The sequence below is a fragment of the Cylas formicarius genome, unplaced genomic scaffold (genome assembly GCF_029955315.1).
Source record: "Cylas formicarius isolate icCylForm1 unplaced genomic scaffold, icCylForm1.1 PGA_scaffold_5__7_contigs__length_24384050, whole genome shotgun sequence".
Lineage (NCBI taxonomy): Eukaryota > Metazoa > Arthropoda > Insecta > Coleoptera > Brentidae > Cylas > Cylas formicarius.
In genome coordinates this window covers 21,166,071-21,185,580 of record NW_026844341.1, presented here as the reverse complement: position 1 = coordinate 21,185,580, position 19,510 = coordinate 21,166,071, and the positions used below count along the sequence as shown (strand labels likewise).

Here is a 19,510-nt window from a genome sequence, read left to right as displayed (position 1 = left end):
CGCTGCGCGTGCAAACAGTACATGTTTAGTGTTACACATGTCCGTTTCAAACTAACCATGGTTTATCTGTGGCATGCCAACCATAGTTAATTTATTTGGTACAATGAAATTTATTTGAGCGATATTCTCTGCATCTAAGATAGGCGTTCCAATTCCAATTAAAAGCAAAGAAGAGGATAATGAAGGCGAGTAAACTCGTCAATGGATTCTGTGGTGGAACATTGCACGCGGCGGTTTAACCTCCGTTCGTTCCCTACAGAATCCTTTGTAATCGTCCAAAAATTTTGAAATCGGTCTCCACTGAGTGGATTTAGTGTTGTCAGTGTTTTGTGAACGTTGTAAAGTGATAATCGTCGCCGATCCCTTCGTTTTTCCCCGTTCACGCCGGTATGGAGGCCGGATGGGCCCGGATGGTCCGGGGCGGAAGCGGGGGGTGTCGGTTTTTTTTGGTATCGGTCAAATTTGTTTTTTTGCTAGTTGAGCAAATATTGGTTATATGTCTTCTTTGTACGTGTTGGTCAATGACCAAAAGCGAAGATCCTCGACGGAAGTCGGCAATGGGCGAATGATCCTAGCAGTCGAGCCCAACATTTTTTGTGAAACGCATACTTGAACTTGAGACTCGTCAATCTGTGGTGGTAATCCCTTATTGACATTGCTTATATTTCTTATCTATGCACATTGTGTTTGGTGGAAAGCTTTTTAAGTAAATGTGATTTTTCACCCAATACATTCACCAGCAAAAGCAAGATGCCTCCGTTGGAACTAGCCGGCCAGTCGGGAACCGAAGAAACGGCTCCACCGATTAACCCTGTCATCGGGATTATATACCCACCACCAGAAGTCAGAAGTATCCTTTTATTATGGTAGTGTATTATTGCCCCTCGCTGGGACGTACATTCACGTTTTCCTGAACACCGCGAAAGATATCGTCGACAAAACCGCAAGCTTCGTAGCGCGGAACGGCCCCGAGTTTGAAGCGCGCATAAGACAAAACGAGCTCGGCAATCCCAAGTTCAACTTCTTAAATTCCGGAGATCCTTACCATGCTTACTATGAACACAAAGTTAATGAGTTCATGGAGGGCAAAGGTTAGTGGCGCCTTTATGCGATGGTATGACTGCAATGCAGTGCAAGTGTATCACCAGTGTGGGAGCGACAAAAAAGATCAACCACAAAGATAAATGCACACTTTCAGAGGTGCTTGACGCGATATTTATCGGCAACACAATTTCTTTGAGTTGAGTTAAATATTTTGAAAGATATTTTATCACCTTGTGTGAAACTCTGCGAATGAGATGTGATATACGTCAAACGCAAGATCGCATTGTAGTCGTACCATCTGATAGTGCCCTTAAGGTAAGTAGAGTAGAACATCGTATTTCAGCCCAAGAACCGTCCATACAAGCGGGTATATCAAAACTTTCGGTATCTGCGAGCGCCCAACAAAAACAACATGAAATCTTGAAGCAAGTCGAACAGCCGTTCGTTCCCAAAGATCCGCCAGCAGAGTTTGAATTTATTGCCGATCCACCTTCGATATCCGCCTTAGATTTGTGAGTCCCCGCACCCTTAGGTAACCATTTCATGACCACCGGGTATTTTTTTTTAGAGATATCGTCAAACTGACAGCTCAGTTTGTCGCGAGAAACGGCAGGGCGTTCCTGACTCAGTTAATGAATCGCGAACAACGTAATTTTCAATTCGATTTTTTGAGACCGCAACATTCTTTATTTCAATATTTCACAAAATTGCTCGAGCAGTACACCAAGGTAAAGATCCATTATTTGAACTCCTTTTCTTAAGTTCAGTTTCGATTAACCCTCTTGTAGGTACTGATCCCCCCAAAAAGCATGCAGCAACGTTTACAAGATGAAGTCCAGAGCGCCCACGCGGTCTTGGAGTTGGTAAAGTACCGGGCTGAGTGGCAGAAGTACCAGGAAGCCCAGAGGGCCCGGGAAGAGGAAATACTGGAACGCGAACGAGGTAAATGACAAATGTGCTGTTAGTAAAATAATAAATTTATTCCTGCTTCAGTGGCGTACGCGCAAATCGACTGGCACGACTTCGTAGTAGTTGAAACCGTCGACTACCAACCGTTCGAGATCGGGAATTTCCCGCCCCCGACCACACCTGAAGAAGTAGGTGCTCGGATTCTGATCCAGGAGCGTATTGAGGAGGGCGAGGATATAGAAATGCAATTGGAGAGTGATGAAGAGGAACCCGCTGAGGACCATGGGTTAGCCCGTATGGAAGACAGAACGCAGACCTTGAAACCGGGCAAATCGGGCAAAGACGACAATCGCGTTCAGGACATGGACGAGGAGAGCTCTGACGAGGAACACGTCCAGGATAAGTCGTCCCAACCGCAGATCCAGCCGCCCCTGCCGCCCATACCCGATAAAGTGGTGGTGAAAAAATATGATCCCAAACAAGGCAAGTTAATAGAAAAATTAATTAATGTTTTGTTGATCAGGAAAGTAAATATATGAATTAAGGAAAAAAAGAAAACTACAGCAAAATTTAGAAAAAAGTTCGTTACATAATTAATGAGATGAAGTAAACAAAAAAAAAATAGACGGAAATTTTGAAAATTATCCAATCTTATACCAACCTAAACTTTGTTCCTGCATAACTGTGAAAAAAAATATGCATAACCTAATCATATAAATTAAAGAAAAAAAAAAGTGAAAAAAGAAATATTAAATCTCCAGGTTTTCCGTGACAATTTATCCTTCTTCAACTCATTCCTGAGTCGTAATAAAGATTTCAAGTAAAAAATGTGTAAATTTTTTTTCAGAATAGTTTAATAATTTATGAAATTTTTCCAGAAAAATAAAATTATGGAAAAAATTTGTAGTTGAATTAACACTTGCGCAAAGTTATTTGATTTTTTTTAAAGCAAATTATAAAAAATATATAAAAGGCTTTTCAGAATATTTTCATAATCTATGAAATTTTGGGAGTGATTAATATTTTATTTCAAATTCTTTGAAATTGACACCTGGGTGAAATTACTTAATTTTTTAAAACAAGAAAATTGTGTTATTATTGGTAAAATTAAATTAAAGAAAAAGTTCATTCTCTTAATAAATTAATAATATAAATTAGAGGAAAACTACAAAAAACTATTGAGAAGATTTTCGTAATTGAAATAATTGCATAAATTAAGGACGAAAAATAAGAGAGATTACTTTAATTTTTTAAAGCAAATTTTAAGAAATTGTAAACGTTTTCAAAATAGTTTAATAATCTATGAAAATTTGAAAGTAATTTCCAGTATTCCATAACTAGAAAAATAAACCACCGAAATTAACACCGAGGTAAAATTTATTTCATTTTTTAAAGCAAATTATAGAGTGAACATTTTATTTGTAAAAATAATGAAATTAAATTAAAGAAAATGTTCATTTTTCAAAGAAACTTCGAAATTGTTGACGTTTTGCCGATCATCCTGTTGACTTCTTCAAGCTCTGAAGAAGCCAACAGGATGATTGGCGAAACGTCAGCAATTTCGACTAAGCAAAAATCGATGCAGGAGGAATCCAGAAGTTGTGTACAAAACGAAAATGTTCATTCTCATAATAAATTAACTATTGAGAAAAAAATAATTTCGTAATTATTAATTATATAAAGCAATGACAAAAAAACGTAGAGGAACTTGCCTCAGTCTAACGAATTTTCAGCGGTGAAAGTGCTGAGACCCCAAGTGGGCGACGATTATCTCGTCTCCCCCATAACCGGGGAGAAGATACCGGCGAGCAAAGTGCAGGAGCACATGCGCATCGGCCTGTTGGACCCTCGGTGGGTGGAGCAGCGCGACAAACACGTCAACGAGAAGATGAACCAGGACACGGTGTACGCCGCCGGTACGGCGATCGACGCCAGTCTCAAACTGCTCGCCGAGCGTCGTACCGACATCTTCGGCGTCGGCGACGAAGAAACCGCCATCGGTAAAAAGATCGGCGAGGAGGACGTGAGAAAAGACGAGAAGGTCACTTGGGACGGGCACACGTCGAGCGTGGAGGCGGCGACGAGAGCGGCCAGGGCCAACATCACCCTGGAAGAGCAGATCCATCAGATACACAAGGTCAAGGGGCTGTTGCCCGACGAAGAGAAGGAAAAGATCGGTCCGAAGAACGTGGCGGGGGCGGCCAAAGCCAAACCGGCCGTGGTCAAGGCCCCGGCTCCGTCGCAGGTAAGTCGTCCCTTCTTTCCTTCCTCCGCAGATGGGGTCGTAGGTGTTTCACCGTTTCAGTAGACGTCGGTGATTACCCAAGCGGCGCCGATGACGTTGCCAGTGAGCGCACAGCCGCAGATGCTCGCGCCCCAACCGCCGATAATGATGATGCCGGCCCCGCCCATGGCGCCGATGAGACCGCCCCTGATGAGTGAGCGACCGATCGAAGGCGGCGGGGGCAATTTAATAAACTTCGACTTTTTTCAGTGCCGGCTCACCCTTCGATGGCCGGGTTCGTGACGCCGATGCCGCCGCCCCCGATGGGCCCGCCGATGAATATGACGATGAAACATCCGAACGAGGGCCCCGCGGAAGACGAGCCGAGCAACAAGAAGATAAGGAACGAGGACTCGCTGGTCCCCGAGGAGGTTTACCTGGCACGAAACCCGGTAAGTGACACTTGACGAGTAGGCGGGGCGTCGTTATGTAACGGTTGGTTACCCGCAGAGCCCGATCGGCGTGAAGATTTCGGTGCCGATGGCGCCCGAGAAGGCCGAATGGAAACTGAACGGTCAGGTGTTGACGTTCACTTTTCCGCTGGGCGAGTCTGTGGCGAGCGTCAAGGCCAAGCTTCAGGAGGAGATCAATATGCCGCCCGCGAAGCAGAAGCTCTTCTTCGACGTGAGTCCGCCGCTGCGGTCGTGGTGGTCGGGCCTCTTTTCACCTTTTTTTCCCCATTTTTTTCAGGGGATGTTCTTCAAAGACTCCAACACGCTGGCCTATTACAACGTGACGCCCGGAGCGCTGATCCAGCTCCAAGTCAAGGAGAGGGGCGGCAGGAAGAAATAAATTTCAACGAACGCGTTAACAAACCCTTATCTATCTATCTATATATAGAAAACAAATTATTGGAATGTAGTTTTGTTTTGCTGCTCCCTCTCCGGTGTCACTTAGTCAATTTACTACTCTTCTCGTCCAGGAGTTCTTGGACGACGTGACGGTAGCGTAGAGTCATGGGCGCGTAGATTTCGTCGGCGTCGGGGTAAGGGTCGCACACCTTGACGGGTTCCGGCAGGCTCGCTGTTATCCGCTCCCAGTTCTCACCCGTCAGGCCGTGTTTCGCTTGGTACGCGGCGCCAAGCATGGCGGACTCGGCCACTTTCTGTAAAATGCCGCCTCCAATACTCTACGCGAAGCGAAATTTTCTACTTTATTCTGCCGATTGGTCATCTTACCTTTTGTTCGCTAGGGTCGTCTTAACGAGCAAAAGAACGCCGCGATAATAGTTAAAGAGCGAAATTTCCGCTTATTATGCGAGACTGTCCGCTCGAGCAGCGGAAATTTTTTCCGCTAAACTTTCGCTCGTGTCCGCTTAATGGGCGAGAAATCCGAGGATATTTTCTCGATCACTCCATTGTTTTACCTTTAAATCGCAAAATGGACTAGTTAAGCGGGTTTCCCGCTAAGTTTTCGCTCGTTAAGCGGGCAGCCAAAACCAGGCTACTCAAAACTTAGCGGGAAACCCGAAAGATGTGCTAGTTAAACAATTTTTGGCAAAATTATGGATAAAATAGCAAAAGTCACCGTGAAAATATCTTCTTTCTCGCACATTAAGCGGATACGAGCGAAAGTTTAGCGGAAAAACTGTTAAACGCGAAATAGAAAAAAATAAAAAATCGCTTTGCGAAATAGACCATTTCTCGAAAACCGTTCGTGAGATCGAAAAAGTTAATGAACGGAAAGATGCGCGAGATCTTTGCAATAAATCTTCATTCTTGGAAATTTTCAAAAATATACGGTGTGTCACAAAAAACTGAAAATCGAGTTCCTTTGAATAAAAATTGGCTATAGCTAGAAAGTTATGATTCAGTAGGCAAACTTTTGTATTTAAGGTTTTCACCGATTATACAGGGTGTTCGAGATATTCCGTTCTATATTGAAAAATTGACAGCTGTCTTAAATTGGCAGCTATCCACTTCAGATTTGGCAGGAAAGTTCTAGTCGACACCTTATTTTAACTGTGGAAAAAGGAGTCAAACAAATACCGCCCAGCATTTTTTGAAAAATAAAAATTTTGATTTTCTTTTTGAATATTTTGGATTCCAGAAAAAAATATTTTCTCTAGGAAATCCGGGACCATAACTTTTATTTCTGGCATTTTTTCAATTATATACAGGGGTTTTCAATTATAGATAAAACTGAAAATTGTTCTTTTCGCCATTAAATTATTAGCCGCAAATTAAAATTAGTGAAAAATATTTCTATTTGGTTTTTTAACGAAATAACTAATTAATCGAGTTGCTGGAAGAGATTTCACCACCGCTTAAACCAAAAGTGTCACGATATGATCCAGCTTCAGCAGAGGGCATTTTTATCACGTCTTAGCGAATTTCCGCTAGGTTTGCTCGCTCTACCGGTGTCAATTTTCCGCTCGATATTAAGCGAGAAATTATCGAGTGGCGCGGCAAGCGTTTGAGTCGACGACGTTAATTCGCCATTTTGGCGGACGGGTCCTTACCTGAACGTAGACGGGCGAGTTAAAAACGTCAGCCAGCACCTGTAAGATGGCTTTGTTCTTCGACGCTCCGCCGGTGGCTAAAATCTTCGTTCCTCTGCCTAAACGAGTAAAATAAGCGGCCAAAAAAAAAAGAGCGGAAAAATTTCCGCTTACCTACGTCGAAGCCGAAATCTTCCGCGTAAGCGCGCTTCGCTATAAACTGCCCTTCGACGCACGCCCGCACCTCCACTTCGAGGCTCGTAAACTTGGCGACGCGTTGCGTTTTGTTGTAACGGAAATCGCCTTCGAGCTTCGGCAGGATCTCCTGCACGTCGTAGTAGAGCCCCAAGTTGCCGAAGTTGCCTCGCGGCGTGCTGTCCAGCAGTTGATTGAAGATGTCCCACGAACGCTCAGCGCAAGCGTTCCTCACCCTCTCCCTGGTCAGCGAGCCGTTTTCAAAACAGAGCAGCGCCATGAAGGAGTTCTCGTCGACGGGGTTCCGCAACACGTGCCCATCTGGTACCACCTTCGCGTCTTTGAGCCAGAGAAACGCGGTATCGCTGGTACCCAGGCTGACGGCAAACCAGCCCTCGCCCAGGCGCATACCTTGAAACGAAATCCGTAATAGCTTTCGTCAAGTCTTTCACCGGAAACGGAATCGATCGATAAACATAAAAAATGATATTCGGATTAAAAATTTGAAATTTTTAAACTTGCTGTTAAACCGGTTTGAAGACTAGCTATTGATCTGTGGAAGTTCTTAGACTGGGGGCTAAATTAAAGGTGGCAACCTCAAGTGCAATAATTCAGTTAGAAATCATCGATCTTCTTCTTGTGTCAGCTTCTCCTTCGAAGGTCGCTGATACATCATGGCTACCTTAACTTTTGATACTGATCTAAATAATTCAATTGATGATACACCAAACCATTCTCGAAGAATGCGTAACCAAGGGATTCTTCAGCGCCATACACTTCGTCTACCTCCGTAATGAGTTTCAGCGGCTCATATCTTAGTACCGCGTGATATGGTTCTCAGGAACTCAAGGTTCCGTTTTTTAGTGGTAAAGAGTATTTCGAGTTCTTTGTCCACGAGACTCTTCCTTTCATCCTCCTTGTGGTTTCTCTATTCAGCGTCCAAGCTTCGAAGCTCTTAGTGATAGGTCCGGAGCCGTCAATAGTTCAATGCATGCCAAAATTTCCTGTTTATGTTGAACTTCTTCATGAATTATGGTGCCAAGGTATATGTATTATTTTCCCGTCTACGATGAGTTGACCTGTTGCTTGCTTCCTTTTTGTTATCAGCTTGTTGATGTTCATGTTGAGACAGTAATCTTTGCTAGCTTTCACTACTTTGTTTAATAGTCTCTGTAACACCTCGAGAGAACCCGCACACAAAACTAATATTATCAAGGATTCTCGCATTTATTACTATCCTAGCGGATTCGTCTTCCAATGCTTCTCTATCAATGTTCTCAGAATATATGTTGAATAGCATTGGAGATAAAATACACCCCTGCCTGACACCCTTCCATATGCTGACCACTTCGGAGAGAGCATTTTCAATTCTGACGGCTTCACCCCAATAAAGCTTTGATATAATCCGCACGTCATCGATAAATCAATATAAATAATCAGAAACCATCTATATATTAGTAAATAAATTTTCATAAACACCATCAATGATCATAGCGAGAAATGTTAATTTGTATCGACATAGCGTCTTTTTCGAGTCATGAGTGGTCCCTACTCGCCAGCGGTTCGAAAAACACGTCAAATTGACGTCAAAAGAAGTATGATGATTTGAATTGCTATCAAATTCTTCTATTTAAAACCAGAATACGTTTTCACTTTTAAGTTTTATCAAAAAGTATTTATTTATCCATCAAAATTCATGTTGTCCCCTTCAAAGTAATCCCCCCAGATATGATACATTTATGCCAACTTTTTTTCCAATCCTCGAAGCACTTCTGGTATAGCCTTCTATTCTTCCAGCATTTTTTTTTATCTCCTCAATCGTTCCAAACCATTCATGGGTTTCTTGAGTTTTTCGAACAGGAAAAAGTCACGGGGGGCCATATCCGGTCAATGTGGTGGCTGGGTCATGATTGTGACAGTTAGACACAAGCAACGGTGAGTGAGCAGGTGCATTTTTGTGATGCAAAATCCGTGAATTGTTTTCCCACAATTCCGGACGTTTTCTTCAAGGTAATACTCTTATACGACCTTGTGGTAATAACTCTTGATGCACTACGCAACGATAATCAAACTTGACTTGCTTTTTTCGGTCTTGGCGAGTCTGGGTTTTTCTATTGGGACGACTGGGCTTTGGTTTGGACGTCATCGGCCCTCTTGTTCAAAATTAACCAAATTTTGCTTTTACACGTTTCATGACCAAAACTTTGGAAAAATTACGCACGAGCCAATAGAGATGCCGACCTCTTCAGCCACTTCTCAACAGATTCAACGATTTTTCAACACCATTTGTTTCGCTTCTTCAACGCTTTGAGCAATTATTGACAGTTAAAAACAGTTATTAACATTAGCAAATTAGATTCACCATGTGCCGTTCTCCGCAAACATTTTGCGGCACTGCGTTGCAGTCTTTACGCAAATTTTTTTGTAAATTCTTTGTAGAAAATCTCCGGGCACACAAAACACTGTCTCATAAAAAAAAGTGCAACCTGGCTGACATTTTGAACATAAACATGTATACCAACATAACACACACAAAATCGAACATCGAATGTACATAGCTCCGCCAATTACAAGTCTCTTTACTTTTTGAACACACCCCGTATATCTATAGTGTGTCAAAATAATATGTTTCGTATATTATTATTATAAATAATATACAGGGCGATTAATAAATATGTGGTAATCCAAACTTAATTTTTAAATGGGATTAATATGAACTCCCATTTATACTCAATTTTTATACTGAGCGTCTTTGGATTTATGGCCGTTTTTTTCATAAAAAATGCCATGCTATTTATCCTATACCTGTCTTGCAGTTAATCCGAATCGTTTATACAGGGTGACTCAAAATGAAAAATATTAATTTTCGTGAAAAATTCAACTGGAAGACCGTCCACTATTAATTTGTTTAATTTATTTATTCATTACATTCATTTATTCATGTAATTTAAAGAGGTAGTTTCCGTATGATTTACTTTCGATTTTCCCAACTGCAAAAAAAAGAAATTTAAAAAACGTCATATTTTTCCGCAGTAAAGGCCAAAATCCGACTTTAAGTTGACGCAAAAAGGACGAAAATTGACGTAAAAAAGACGTCACTTAAATAACGTAATTCGCCTGAGACATTAGTAGGTCAAATTCACGTCATTTTGGTGACTAGTTAATGAAGTTGTTTGGACGACCCTCGGCTGCCTGCTGAATATTAAAAGGCGCCACACGCAACCACAAAAAAAATGCCTAAAAATCCTCAACAAATCATCTTGAACCTTTCATTCTGTTCCATTAAATCACCACACAGTTTCTCATATTTTCATTTAAAACGAAAATGGTGAAAATAAATAATAATATAATAATAAATATTAATGGTGCAAATGGTGTAAAACACTTAAATCATCGTCAATACCCAGCATTGAGTTGTTAGACGGTCTCGAACTAGAAGTTATTAGAGTGGAGATAAACGGAACGAGTCACGTGCAAGCGGAATAAAATCACTCTAAAAAGATGGGTGTGGATTTGAACCAATAAATTCTCCAAAGAAACTTGCACAGGTCACTGTAATACTTTTTACAAAACTTCTGGATTCCTCTTGCGTCGGTTTTTGTTGAGTCGAATTTGATTTATGACAAAGCTCTCAATCTTCATTTATCTTCTACCCAAAATCACACACACAGCTAATGAAATTCGATTTGAAACCGCAAAAATGGTTAAAAAAACAAAACCTCCTAAATTTAATATTGCAAAGCCTGAACGCATTGCCCTAAAGTTTCTAAAATCTAATCCCGACATTGTAATCCTAAAAGCGGGTAAACGAAACGCTATGGTGGTCATGAACACAAATGAATATAAGAAAAAGATTCAAGATATTCTTAGAGACGGATCATATCGTCAACTTAAAAAAGATCCTACTTCATCGCAACCTTAAATCCGTTATTAAGGCTTCTAGTAAATCAGACTCTGTGAAAAAGTCTCAATAGAAAATCAGACCTAACATTATCAACTCTCTTGTTTACCTTACCTCTGCTCTTGTCTCTAATAATTTCCACATTAAAAATATGAAGCGTTCTATCACGAAATACACGTCACCACAACCTTGCAAAACATCACCGACCACATATTAAAAGTTCTAAAGAAATATAACGTCAAAACCAGATTTACCACCTGTCCAAAAATCTCTTCGATCAACCAAAGACAAAATTCCAAACAACATGGGAGTCTTAAGACTAAGAAAAATAAACTCATCAATAGTTGCTGAACACAATCACGAAATCGGACAATAAATTTTATTCGATAACACTAAAATTCTTGCATGTAATCAATCTTAACCGCGACTCAGGTCTTTACCTGTCACTCAATATGGGAATCGGTCGTTTAACTCCGCCCCCCTCAAACAATATATAAGCAGGTACGGAGTAAAAAGCGAGCCGGTTTCAGTCAAGCTCTGAAGAAGCCAACAGAAGCCAAAAGTTCGACTCAACAAAAACCGACGCAGGAGGAATCCAGAAGTTTTGTAAAATGCTCGTAGATCCATAAGCCACAAACCACTACCTTTGAAAGAAAAAAGGGCGCCATATTTCCATAAGATTGAATTTAAAAGAACGCGCGAATTTCGATCGACTTCCTGTAATACCGCCCTCGCTGTCGTACCCATAAGAGAGGCGGGGTTGTCTCCGGTAAAAGCCACGACCCTACAATCCGGATTAAAGTTGTAGCGGTCCACAAAATATGGGGAAACAGGACCCAAGACCGTGTTGGACGGCACCGGGTCGCCTAGGCGTTCCTCTAAACCCGGCGCGCAAGCGTCGAGCAGCCCGGGGTGCCACCTTTTGGCGCCGATGTCCATTAAATTCATGCCGGAACCGTCCGAGAGGTCGATGGGCGCCATCCGTCCCAGGAATATCGTAGCCAAGAAGCTGCTGACCAGCGAGATCCTCTAAAATACAGCGCTGTAATGTCGAAACGACATCGCGTCCGACATTTCGCACCTCGGTGTTTTTGTAAGCGTCAGGCTTGGTCTGGTAAATCTTCGCTATCTGTGCGCCGGTGAAACGCTCGTACGCTCTCGATCCCGTTATAGCTGCCAACATCTCCGCGCCGCCCACGGCCGCCTCCAATTGCCGGCACTGCTGAGCGGTACTACCGTCCATCCATATGGGACCATCTGGTACGGAGAAGCAGTGCGCCAATTGCTGGTGCAAGAATTCGTCGGGGTTCAAACGTAGCAAAGTCTGCGATGCCCCTTTTTGCCAATAGACTGAGCCGTGTTGCTGAAGCGGAAAAATTAGCGGACAAAAACGAACGGAAAGTTTTCCGCTTGTATTATACTGAGGCGATGAAAATCCATTTAACACGATTAAATTAAAACAGAATATGTTCAGATTTTGACAGTTTTTGATGATTTATGACCGCTGTTTCCGAATATCCCATTTTATTGTTAACCTCCACAGCTTCCAGCAAATTTAGTTTTTTGCTTTTTGATTGATAATTTAAATTATCAAAATTATAGTCAGTTTAAATCAGCGGCACAGTTAGAATGCGAACATATATTTTATACGCCCTTTTATGTTCGTTAATACGTTTCTTAAATGTTCTACCTGTTTATCCGATATAAATTTTGGGACAAGATCCACATTCAGCTTTAAAAGCAATATTTAGACCAAATTTAGATGCACGTTTCGAAATTTCCTTGCTAGGTTATAGAGTTAGCTAGTTCCGTCTCTATGGTAAATTTGATGCAGTTATCTATGATTCAAAAAGGACTGCAGTCGTCTTTGCGTTCCAATAAAACAAGCAAAAACATCATCTACGTATCTATACCACCAGAAATATCCTTTACTCAGAGGATGTTTATGTATGATATTTTCTAAATTGCCCATGAAAATTTCTGCAAGTAGTGAACTAAATGGCTTTCCCTTAATTAATCCTTCGTTAGCAATGGAATGCTAGGAAATAGGTTTTAGATGTCAAATGAAACTAGAACTGCCTTGGGAAGAATTTGAATGTCTTTAACCTTGTTAATTAGTTCGAATGAATTTTCGATATCATATCTAGGTCTAAAGGCAGTATGATATTCTAATCTTGTTGAGAATTTAACTGATGGTGCTTTTACAAAAGAAACTACAGGCTTTATTGGCATATCCTGTTTGTGTAATTTAATTAAAGAATACAACTTTGGAGGTTGAGGATTTATGATTATTAGTTGGTATTTTTCGATGTCATTAAACAGTGCTGAGTCGGTACTTACCTGAGCACTGCCCGAGATAGCGGCGACCGTCGAAAAGTCGACGCCGGCCATCATCAGACGGTCGAGAACCATGTCGACGGCTTTCACCCACATGAGGGTAGGAGCGGTGATGCGATGGTGGTCGCTTTTATCGATCACCGCGCCCCCTTGCGTGCGGAATTCCGGCAAGTCTGTGTCGAATTTGACGTGAGCCTCGTGTAGCACCTCGAGGTTGTCGTTCAGTGCTGCCACCTTTAACTGTTTGAAAATGAACGCGTTTTTATACGAGGGATATACGTTTTGACTGGAACTGATTGCATAGGGTGATTCACAGTGGATGGCAGGTTCGACGTTTATGGCGCAATGATTTGAAGAAAAAATAGGAAAAAACCACCAAAGGTAGGTGTCATCCATAAATAACCGGAAGTTGATGGAGGAACTTGCCATTCACAGCGAGTCAACTTATATAGTGTTCGCCATAGAAATTGCTGCACTCGGCATAAAGGTTCGATCATATTTGATAAAATATCCCAGGAAGCAGTCATAAGTGGTGGTTCGAAAAACACTTCAAATTGTAGTAAAAAAATGACTTGACTAATTCCAGATACGACGGTTAAACTTATTATTGTTTTTAGAGAAAAATGTTAAATACAAAAGGTATGGATGAGATTAAAAGAAACAATTTAAAATTATTTTCAAATATACAGGCAGATTCAAATTCAAATGGAAGACCAATGTAAGTTTGTTATGGTCATTTGTCATGGTCATTTGTCTTGAAGTTAGTTGGAATTGTTTATACAGGGTTAGTCAAATGGAAGGCCCTGTATATTATCCTTCCATTATTTTTTTTTTTTTTAAGAACCGCTCATCTTCATTCATTACCTATAATCCTCCATTTTCTGCAACCGCAAAAGACGTTCTATGTGATTTACATTCAATTTTCTCCACTCCAAAAAGGAAAACCCATCTAAAAATTGTTATATTTTTTTCGGCAGAAATGACCAAAATCTTACTTTGAGTTGACTTAATAACTACAATTGACGATCCAAGTTGACGTAAAAAAGACGCCAATCATTCGTCTGAGACATAATAGGTCAAATTCACATCCTCATTTGCTGATTAGTTAATGACGTCATTTTGATGAACTTCAAATAAAAATATATTTCGAGATGGTAGGTACAGCACACGCCCGGTCGCCTGGATTGGTCCTACAGCGACGATCGCGTGCCTGTCCTTTTTCTAGAGTTGTTGGACTCCGCCATTGTGGAAAAATAAATAAATTATCATCAAAAACAAGATCCGTATCAATCGAATTAGTGTTAATAAGTTGAATTTTATAATTATTCGATTATCAAACGATTTTTCACATTTTGTTCGTCCGTGCTTAACTTAAACGATCCCATTTGGTGTATATATATATATATATATATATATATATATATATATATATATATATATATATATATATATATATATATATATATATATATATATATATATATATATATATATATATATATATATATATATATATATATATATTAATAATTTAAATTTTAAATAATTATATGCTTCGTACACCTAATCCAGTTTTATCACTCTACGATCCAGCAGAACAGACTATACCTTGAATCGTTCGGCCTACTTAAAGCCACATGGCTACGCTTATAACCCATGACACTGGTTTTCTTCTCCAGTCAACATCAAAATCTAAGAAAGCAGGAATTTTATATATTGCTACAAAAATTTTGCAAACTTTAAAAATTTCAATGGAAATTATAGGAGATTTTTTCGAAAATTCTTTTTTCCCCAATCCCCAAAAACCCAAAATCTCTAGAAAGTTCTGGCGAGCGCATAGCAATTATTAACTAAAATTTTTTTTTAATTTTTTTTTCCTATTTAAATAATAATAATATATACATTTATGTAAATGTAAACCAAATTAGCCTAAGAACGAGAAAAAAAGAATTACGCAAAGTTTAGAACACATTAATCATTAAATATAGTTTTCAATAAACAGAGTAGCCGCAGGACAAAGGAGAAAGGAGGGGGTAAGGGTAAACAGCATATTTTACATAATCATTTACAAAGCAAAAAACTAAATTTGTTGGAAGCTATGGTTATTAACAAAATGAGATATTTAAAAAACCTTATACCTGTAATTAAAAATTTATTACTAGCTGTTTTATATATGTGTCGGAATATAGTCATAATGCTATAAAATCTGTGAAAATCTGAACATTTTTTCTTCTATTTAATTTGTGTTAAATGGATTTTCATCAAGTAAAAACCACGTCGGTCCGATTTTAGTTAGTAATTGCTTGCTTGAAACTTTTTTTTTTGAAAATGTCCTGTAATTTATTTTTTGAAACTTTCGGCGTAATTTTGACCGTTTATGTATCAAATTCCCATCTTCTCAGATTGTTTACCTGAACTGATCTAGGAAAACGCTGTCGCGGGTCATAAGCTGGCCGCCCCGCGGCCGGCATACCGCATCGCCGGCCTGCCTTACCGCATATAGGCCCGAGTCCCACTCATCGACCGAGAGGCAACTCGGAAGTCGCGCAAGCGCTATTCGCGCGACACGTCGCATCGGCATATATCGACCCCGTCGCTTTATCCGCTTTATCATCGAAAAACAACGAGAGATAACCGACGTACCTGCTGCGTGCTCAAATCGAACCCCAGGAAGGTCCTGTTGGCTGTCACGTTGTCCTCCGCCATGGATGTCGTCTTGGTCGTCGCACCTGCCGTACCACGGACTGGACCGCGGTGCCGACTTTCTACGCGCTTAATAAAAGCGTTCTCGCGGGTGACACGACGAGGTTAAGCGCGTCGCAGCGGGTTAAGGTCTTCGGCCGCTGCGGCGCGATAAGAGCGGTTTCGTAGCGGTCAAAACAACAACAAAAAATTAGTTGACGTTTCGGCAAGAGGAAAAATTACGGTTTTTAGACGGCGACGCGGTAATTTCGACTGTTGGAAAAGCGCGTGGTGATTATCTTGCTTCGGCTTATCTGGTTCGTGGATCAGGCTACGCCGAAATCTACGCACGTATAGATAAATGGATATCGTTATGCATTTTTGAAGGCGAACAAAGCAACAAACGCTACATGTTTATTATATACCGAAAGATAATAATACTAATAATATCTGCGTAATTAATACTAATTATTATAAACACAAGAGTGCCAAAACAAAATGTTTTGGGATGGACCGTTTATCTTGGGACACTCCCTTATCTCAGAGACTATGGAGTCAAAAGTTAAATACAATTGGGGTATTACAAACCTTCAATTTATTTCACAGGGTGTTTCATTTGTCGTGGGCTAGTATCAAATTTCTTATTTTAAATATATCACTCCATTTTTGATTTCTATACAAAATTCTAGACGTATTTCGTGTATAATGTCTTATACCTAACCGTTTTTGACATTTTTTATATTGACAAATGATGTTAAAATATCCGCCAATTTTTTCATTCGGAAGCATTTATTGTTTTACTCGAGTAAGTGTTGTTGTAGATAAAGAACTCGAATAACGAATTTCATAAGAAATTTCGATACATATTAATACAGGGTAAGCGAAACAAGATTAAAAATGAAATTTAAAAAAAAACTGCCAAAAATTAAAATTTTAATTTAAAATTATGTCAATTTCGTACAAGGTTGTATATGCCTAATATTTTCACTATTTCAAAAACGTTGATAAAATACGTATTTTTATAATTTGTTGTAAAATTAAGGCAATTTTATATAAAGCTAATACTTTTACTTTTGGAAATATTCCTTTCTAAACATTTGTATATCACACATAATACGCTGTTACCATATTAAGTTCAGTTAGTGTAAGATGGCTATGACGGCGTTTAAACAAAACAAGTGGATGCGTGTTTTGTTGCTGATTCCTGTCATATCATGATTATCAAAGAAGAAAAGATTGATATGTTAGAAAGTTACAGATCGAACAATAAAAACCCTGGGCCCTTAGAGATTTTATAACAAAATTTCCATTAAGGAAGCGCCCAAGATTTTCCAACACTTTAGAATATATGGAACCTTGAAGAAAGAAAAAAAATGCAATGCAATGCAACAAGATTATTACCTAAAGTTTCGGAATTTATCGGAAACTGTATGGAAAATTGTGAATAATCCCATTTCAGCGAGGAAAAAAAGAAGCGATGCTGACATTTTCTCGAGTGTAGATGAAAGTGATCAAGATATAATACGGCGTAAAATTTACCAGTTATATGAGGAACAAAGCGGTGTTAAATGTGGCAGAACTATCTTATGGAATTGTATTCAACACATGGGTTTTAGATTTAAAAAAATTGACAAAAGGCAAGTTTTAATGGAATCTTTTAGAATTCGGAAATGTTGACTGGAATATCTAAAAAAAATTAGGATTTACAGAGAACAACAAAGGTCAATTATTTACTTGGATGAAACCTGGTTCGACACTTATGATACCCCGGAGAAGGGTTGGGTTGACTCAACTGATAAGTGTAAAACAAACCCGCCATCAAAAAGAGGTAAAAGAATAACTATTTTGCATGCTCACTCTAAAGATGGTTGGATTCCAAATGGACTTTCTCTGTCTGCGAAAAATATTAAAGATTCTTCTCTGAATTACCATGAAGACACCACCGCTGATTTATTTGAAAGTTGGTTTAAAAACAAACTAGTTCCAAACATTCCTCCTAATAGCGTCATTGTAATGGACAATGCAAGTTATCACAGTAGACAGTTGACTAAAACCCCTTCCTCATGCGACACAAAAGGAACAATCCAAAACTACATGTATAATAACGACATTTATTTTCACGGCGATTGTACCGAAAAGCAATTAATTGAGGTTCTACAAAGCTTGAACCTACAAAAGGATAATTATGTGATAATTACGCAAAAAAACCAAGGGCATACAGTTTTAAGGCTTCCACCTTACCACTGTATATTTAATCCAATTGAACATGTTTGGCACCAACTGAAATCTGCCATTCGTCGTAACAATGTTTTTCCCCGTGTTAAGCGTGCTCAAATTTATAGAAACCGAAATTTTTGACATCCCTCTACAAAGTTGGGCAAATTCTGTTAAACATATAGAAAAAGTAGAACAATCGAATATCTATATTGCAAATAATATAGAACAAATAATAATTAGAACGGGCGATGATAGCGATAGTGATACTGATATATTATATGAATAATTTTAAGTAATTTAAGTAGATAATAAAAATAATTTGTAATTTTGTTTTAGATTTAAACATAAATAAATAAATATTGTTTAGTATCTTTGTTAACAAAACCCCAAATAATTAAAAGTACGGACCTGTTCGGCCATATTTCATTCTTACAGCTTGCTCGGGTCTTTCCTTAATTCGTATCAGTTAGTCAATTTCTTATATCTATGAACAGACTATACCCCAGGCGTAACTACCATTCTCCCCAATCCATTCTCTTTAGTGTGCTTTTAATTAGATGCTAATTTCTCCACTCCTGTCACGAGCGCCATCCTGCTGCCAAATTAAATTTCGCCGTTCCCTTTCAAGCACTTCGTTTTCAACAAAGGGATGGATAATATTTAAAAGCTCTACGTAGCGTTGGGAATTTAAATTCTAATCCAAAAATACTTCGACAGAAGTTCTACCTGATCTTGTAACTTCCATATGATTTTTATTAGTCTTGTTGCTCCAGGAGTGGGTATTTTTCCCATTAAAAATTCTAGTCTCTCCCTAAGATTCCCGTTTCTCTAATTTCTGCAAAATTTCAGTTGTTTATTTGTTGCTGTTTTAATGTATTTTGGGTTGAACCTTCTGGCGTCTCTGCAAAATGCAAGAAAATTTTAAGTTGCTCTTCATCATTGAAAATTTAACGACGTCTATTTTTTTCTTTCTTCAAGGTTCCATACATTATAAAGCGTTGGTAAATCTTGTCAAGGATCTTTTTTCCTGGGCGCTTTCAAAATTTCAGTTGTTTATTTGTTGCTGTTTTAATGTATTTTGGGTTGAACCTTCTGGCGTCTCTGCAAAATGCAAGAAAATTTTAAGTTGCTCTTCATCATTGAAAATTTAACGACGTCTATTTTTTTCTTTCTTCAAGGTTCCATACATTATAAAGCGTTGGTAAATCTTGTCAAGGATCTTTTTTCCTGGGCGCTTTCAAAATTTCAGTTGTTTATTTGTTGCTGTTTTAATGTATTTTGGGTTGAACCTTCTGGCGTCTCTGCAAAATGCAAGAAAATTTTAAGTTGCTCTTCATCATTGAAAATTTAACGACGTCTATTTTTTTCTTTCTTCAAGGTTCCATACATTATAAAGCGTTGGTAAATCTTGTCAAGGATCTTTTTTCCTGGGCGCTTTCAAAATTTCAGTTGTTTATTTGTTGCTGTTTTAATGTATTTTGGGTTGAACCTTCTGGCGTCT

General features: G+C 39.3%; 2 protein-coding genes across 2 annotated transcripts; one reads left to right on the top strand and one right to left on the bottom strand.

Annotated features, from left to right (window-relative positions):
- The first annotated feature begins 633 nt into the window (after positions 1-633).
- Positions 634-5,081, top strand: LOC132701975 (splicing factor 3A subunit 1). Its single transcript, XM_060670339.1, has 11 exons — positions 634-850; positions 927-1,091; positions 1,388-1,556; positions 1,613-1,772; positions 1,833-1,986; positions 2,038-2,436; positions 3,687-4,198; positions 4,262-4,391; positions 4,448-4,629; positions 4,688-4,861; positions 4,928-5,081. Exons 1-11 carry the CDS (start codon positions 751-753, stop codon positions 5,027-5,029), a joined length of 2,247 nt encoding a protein of 748 aa, XP_060526322.1. The 5' UTR covers positions 634-750; the 3' UTR covers positions 5,030-5,081.
- On the bottom strand, positions 5,026-16,580 carry LOC132701976 (xylulose kinase). The gene is made up of 7 exons (XM_060670341.1): positions 15,754-16,580; positions 13,114-13,350; positions 11,855-12,136; positions 11,517-11,802; positions 6,852-7,283; positions 6,699-6,796; positions 5,026-5,342 (listed from the first exon to the last, which is right to left on the bottom strand). The coding sequence occupies exons 1-7, from the start codon at positions 15,814-15,816 to the stop codon at positions 5,127-5,129; spliced, it is 1,614 nt and encodes a 537-aa protein (XP_060526324.1). The 5' UTR covers positions 15,817-16,580; the 3' UTR covers positions 5,026-5,126.
- Between the last annotated feature and the right edge of the window lie 2,930 nt (positions 16,581-19,510).

Excerpts from the sequence above, each read along its gene's own strand:
- LOC132701975 (XM_060670339.1), top strand. The coding sequence starts at position 751 with ATGCCTCCGTTGGAACTAGCCGGCCAGTCGGGAACCGAAGAAACGGCT. Across the intron at positions 1,092-1,387 it reads TGAGTTCATGGAGGGCAAAG|CCCAAGAACCGTCCATACAA; the intron begins GTTAGTGGCGCC and ends ATCGTATTTCAG. Across the intron at positions 4,862-4,927 it reads AGCAGAAGCTCTTCTTCGAC|GGGATGTTCTTCAAAGACTC; the intron begins GTGAGTCCGCCG and ends CATTTTTTTCAG.
- LOC132701976 (XM_060670341.1), bottom strand. The coding sequence starts at position 15,816 with ATGGCGGAGGACAACGTGACAGCCAACAGGACCTTCCTGGGGTTCGAT. Across the intron at positions 13,351-15,753 it reads TCGATTTGAGCACGCAGCAG|TTAAAGGTGGCAGCACTGAA; the intron begins GTACGTCGGTTA and ends ATTTTCAAACAG. Across the intron at positions 12,137-13,113 it reads CTATCTCGGGCAGTGCTCAG|CAACACGGCTCAGTCTATTG; the intron begins GTAAGTACCGAC and ends TTTCCGCTTCAG.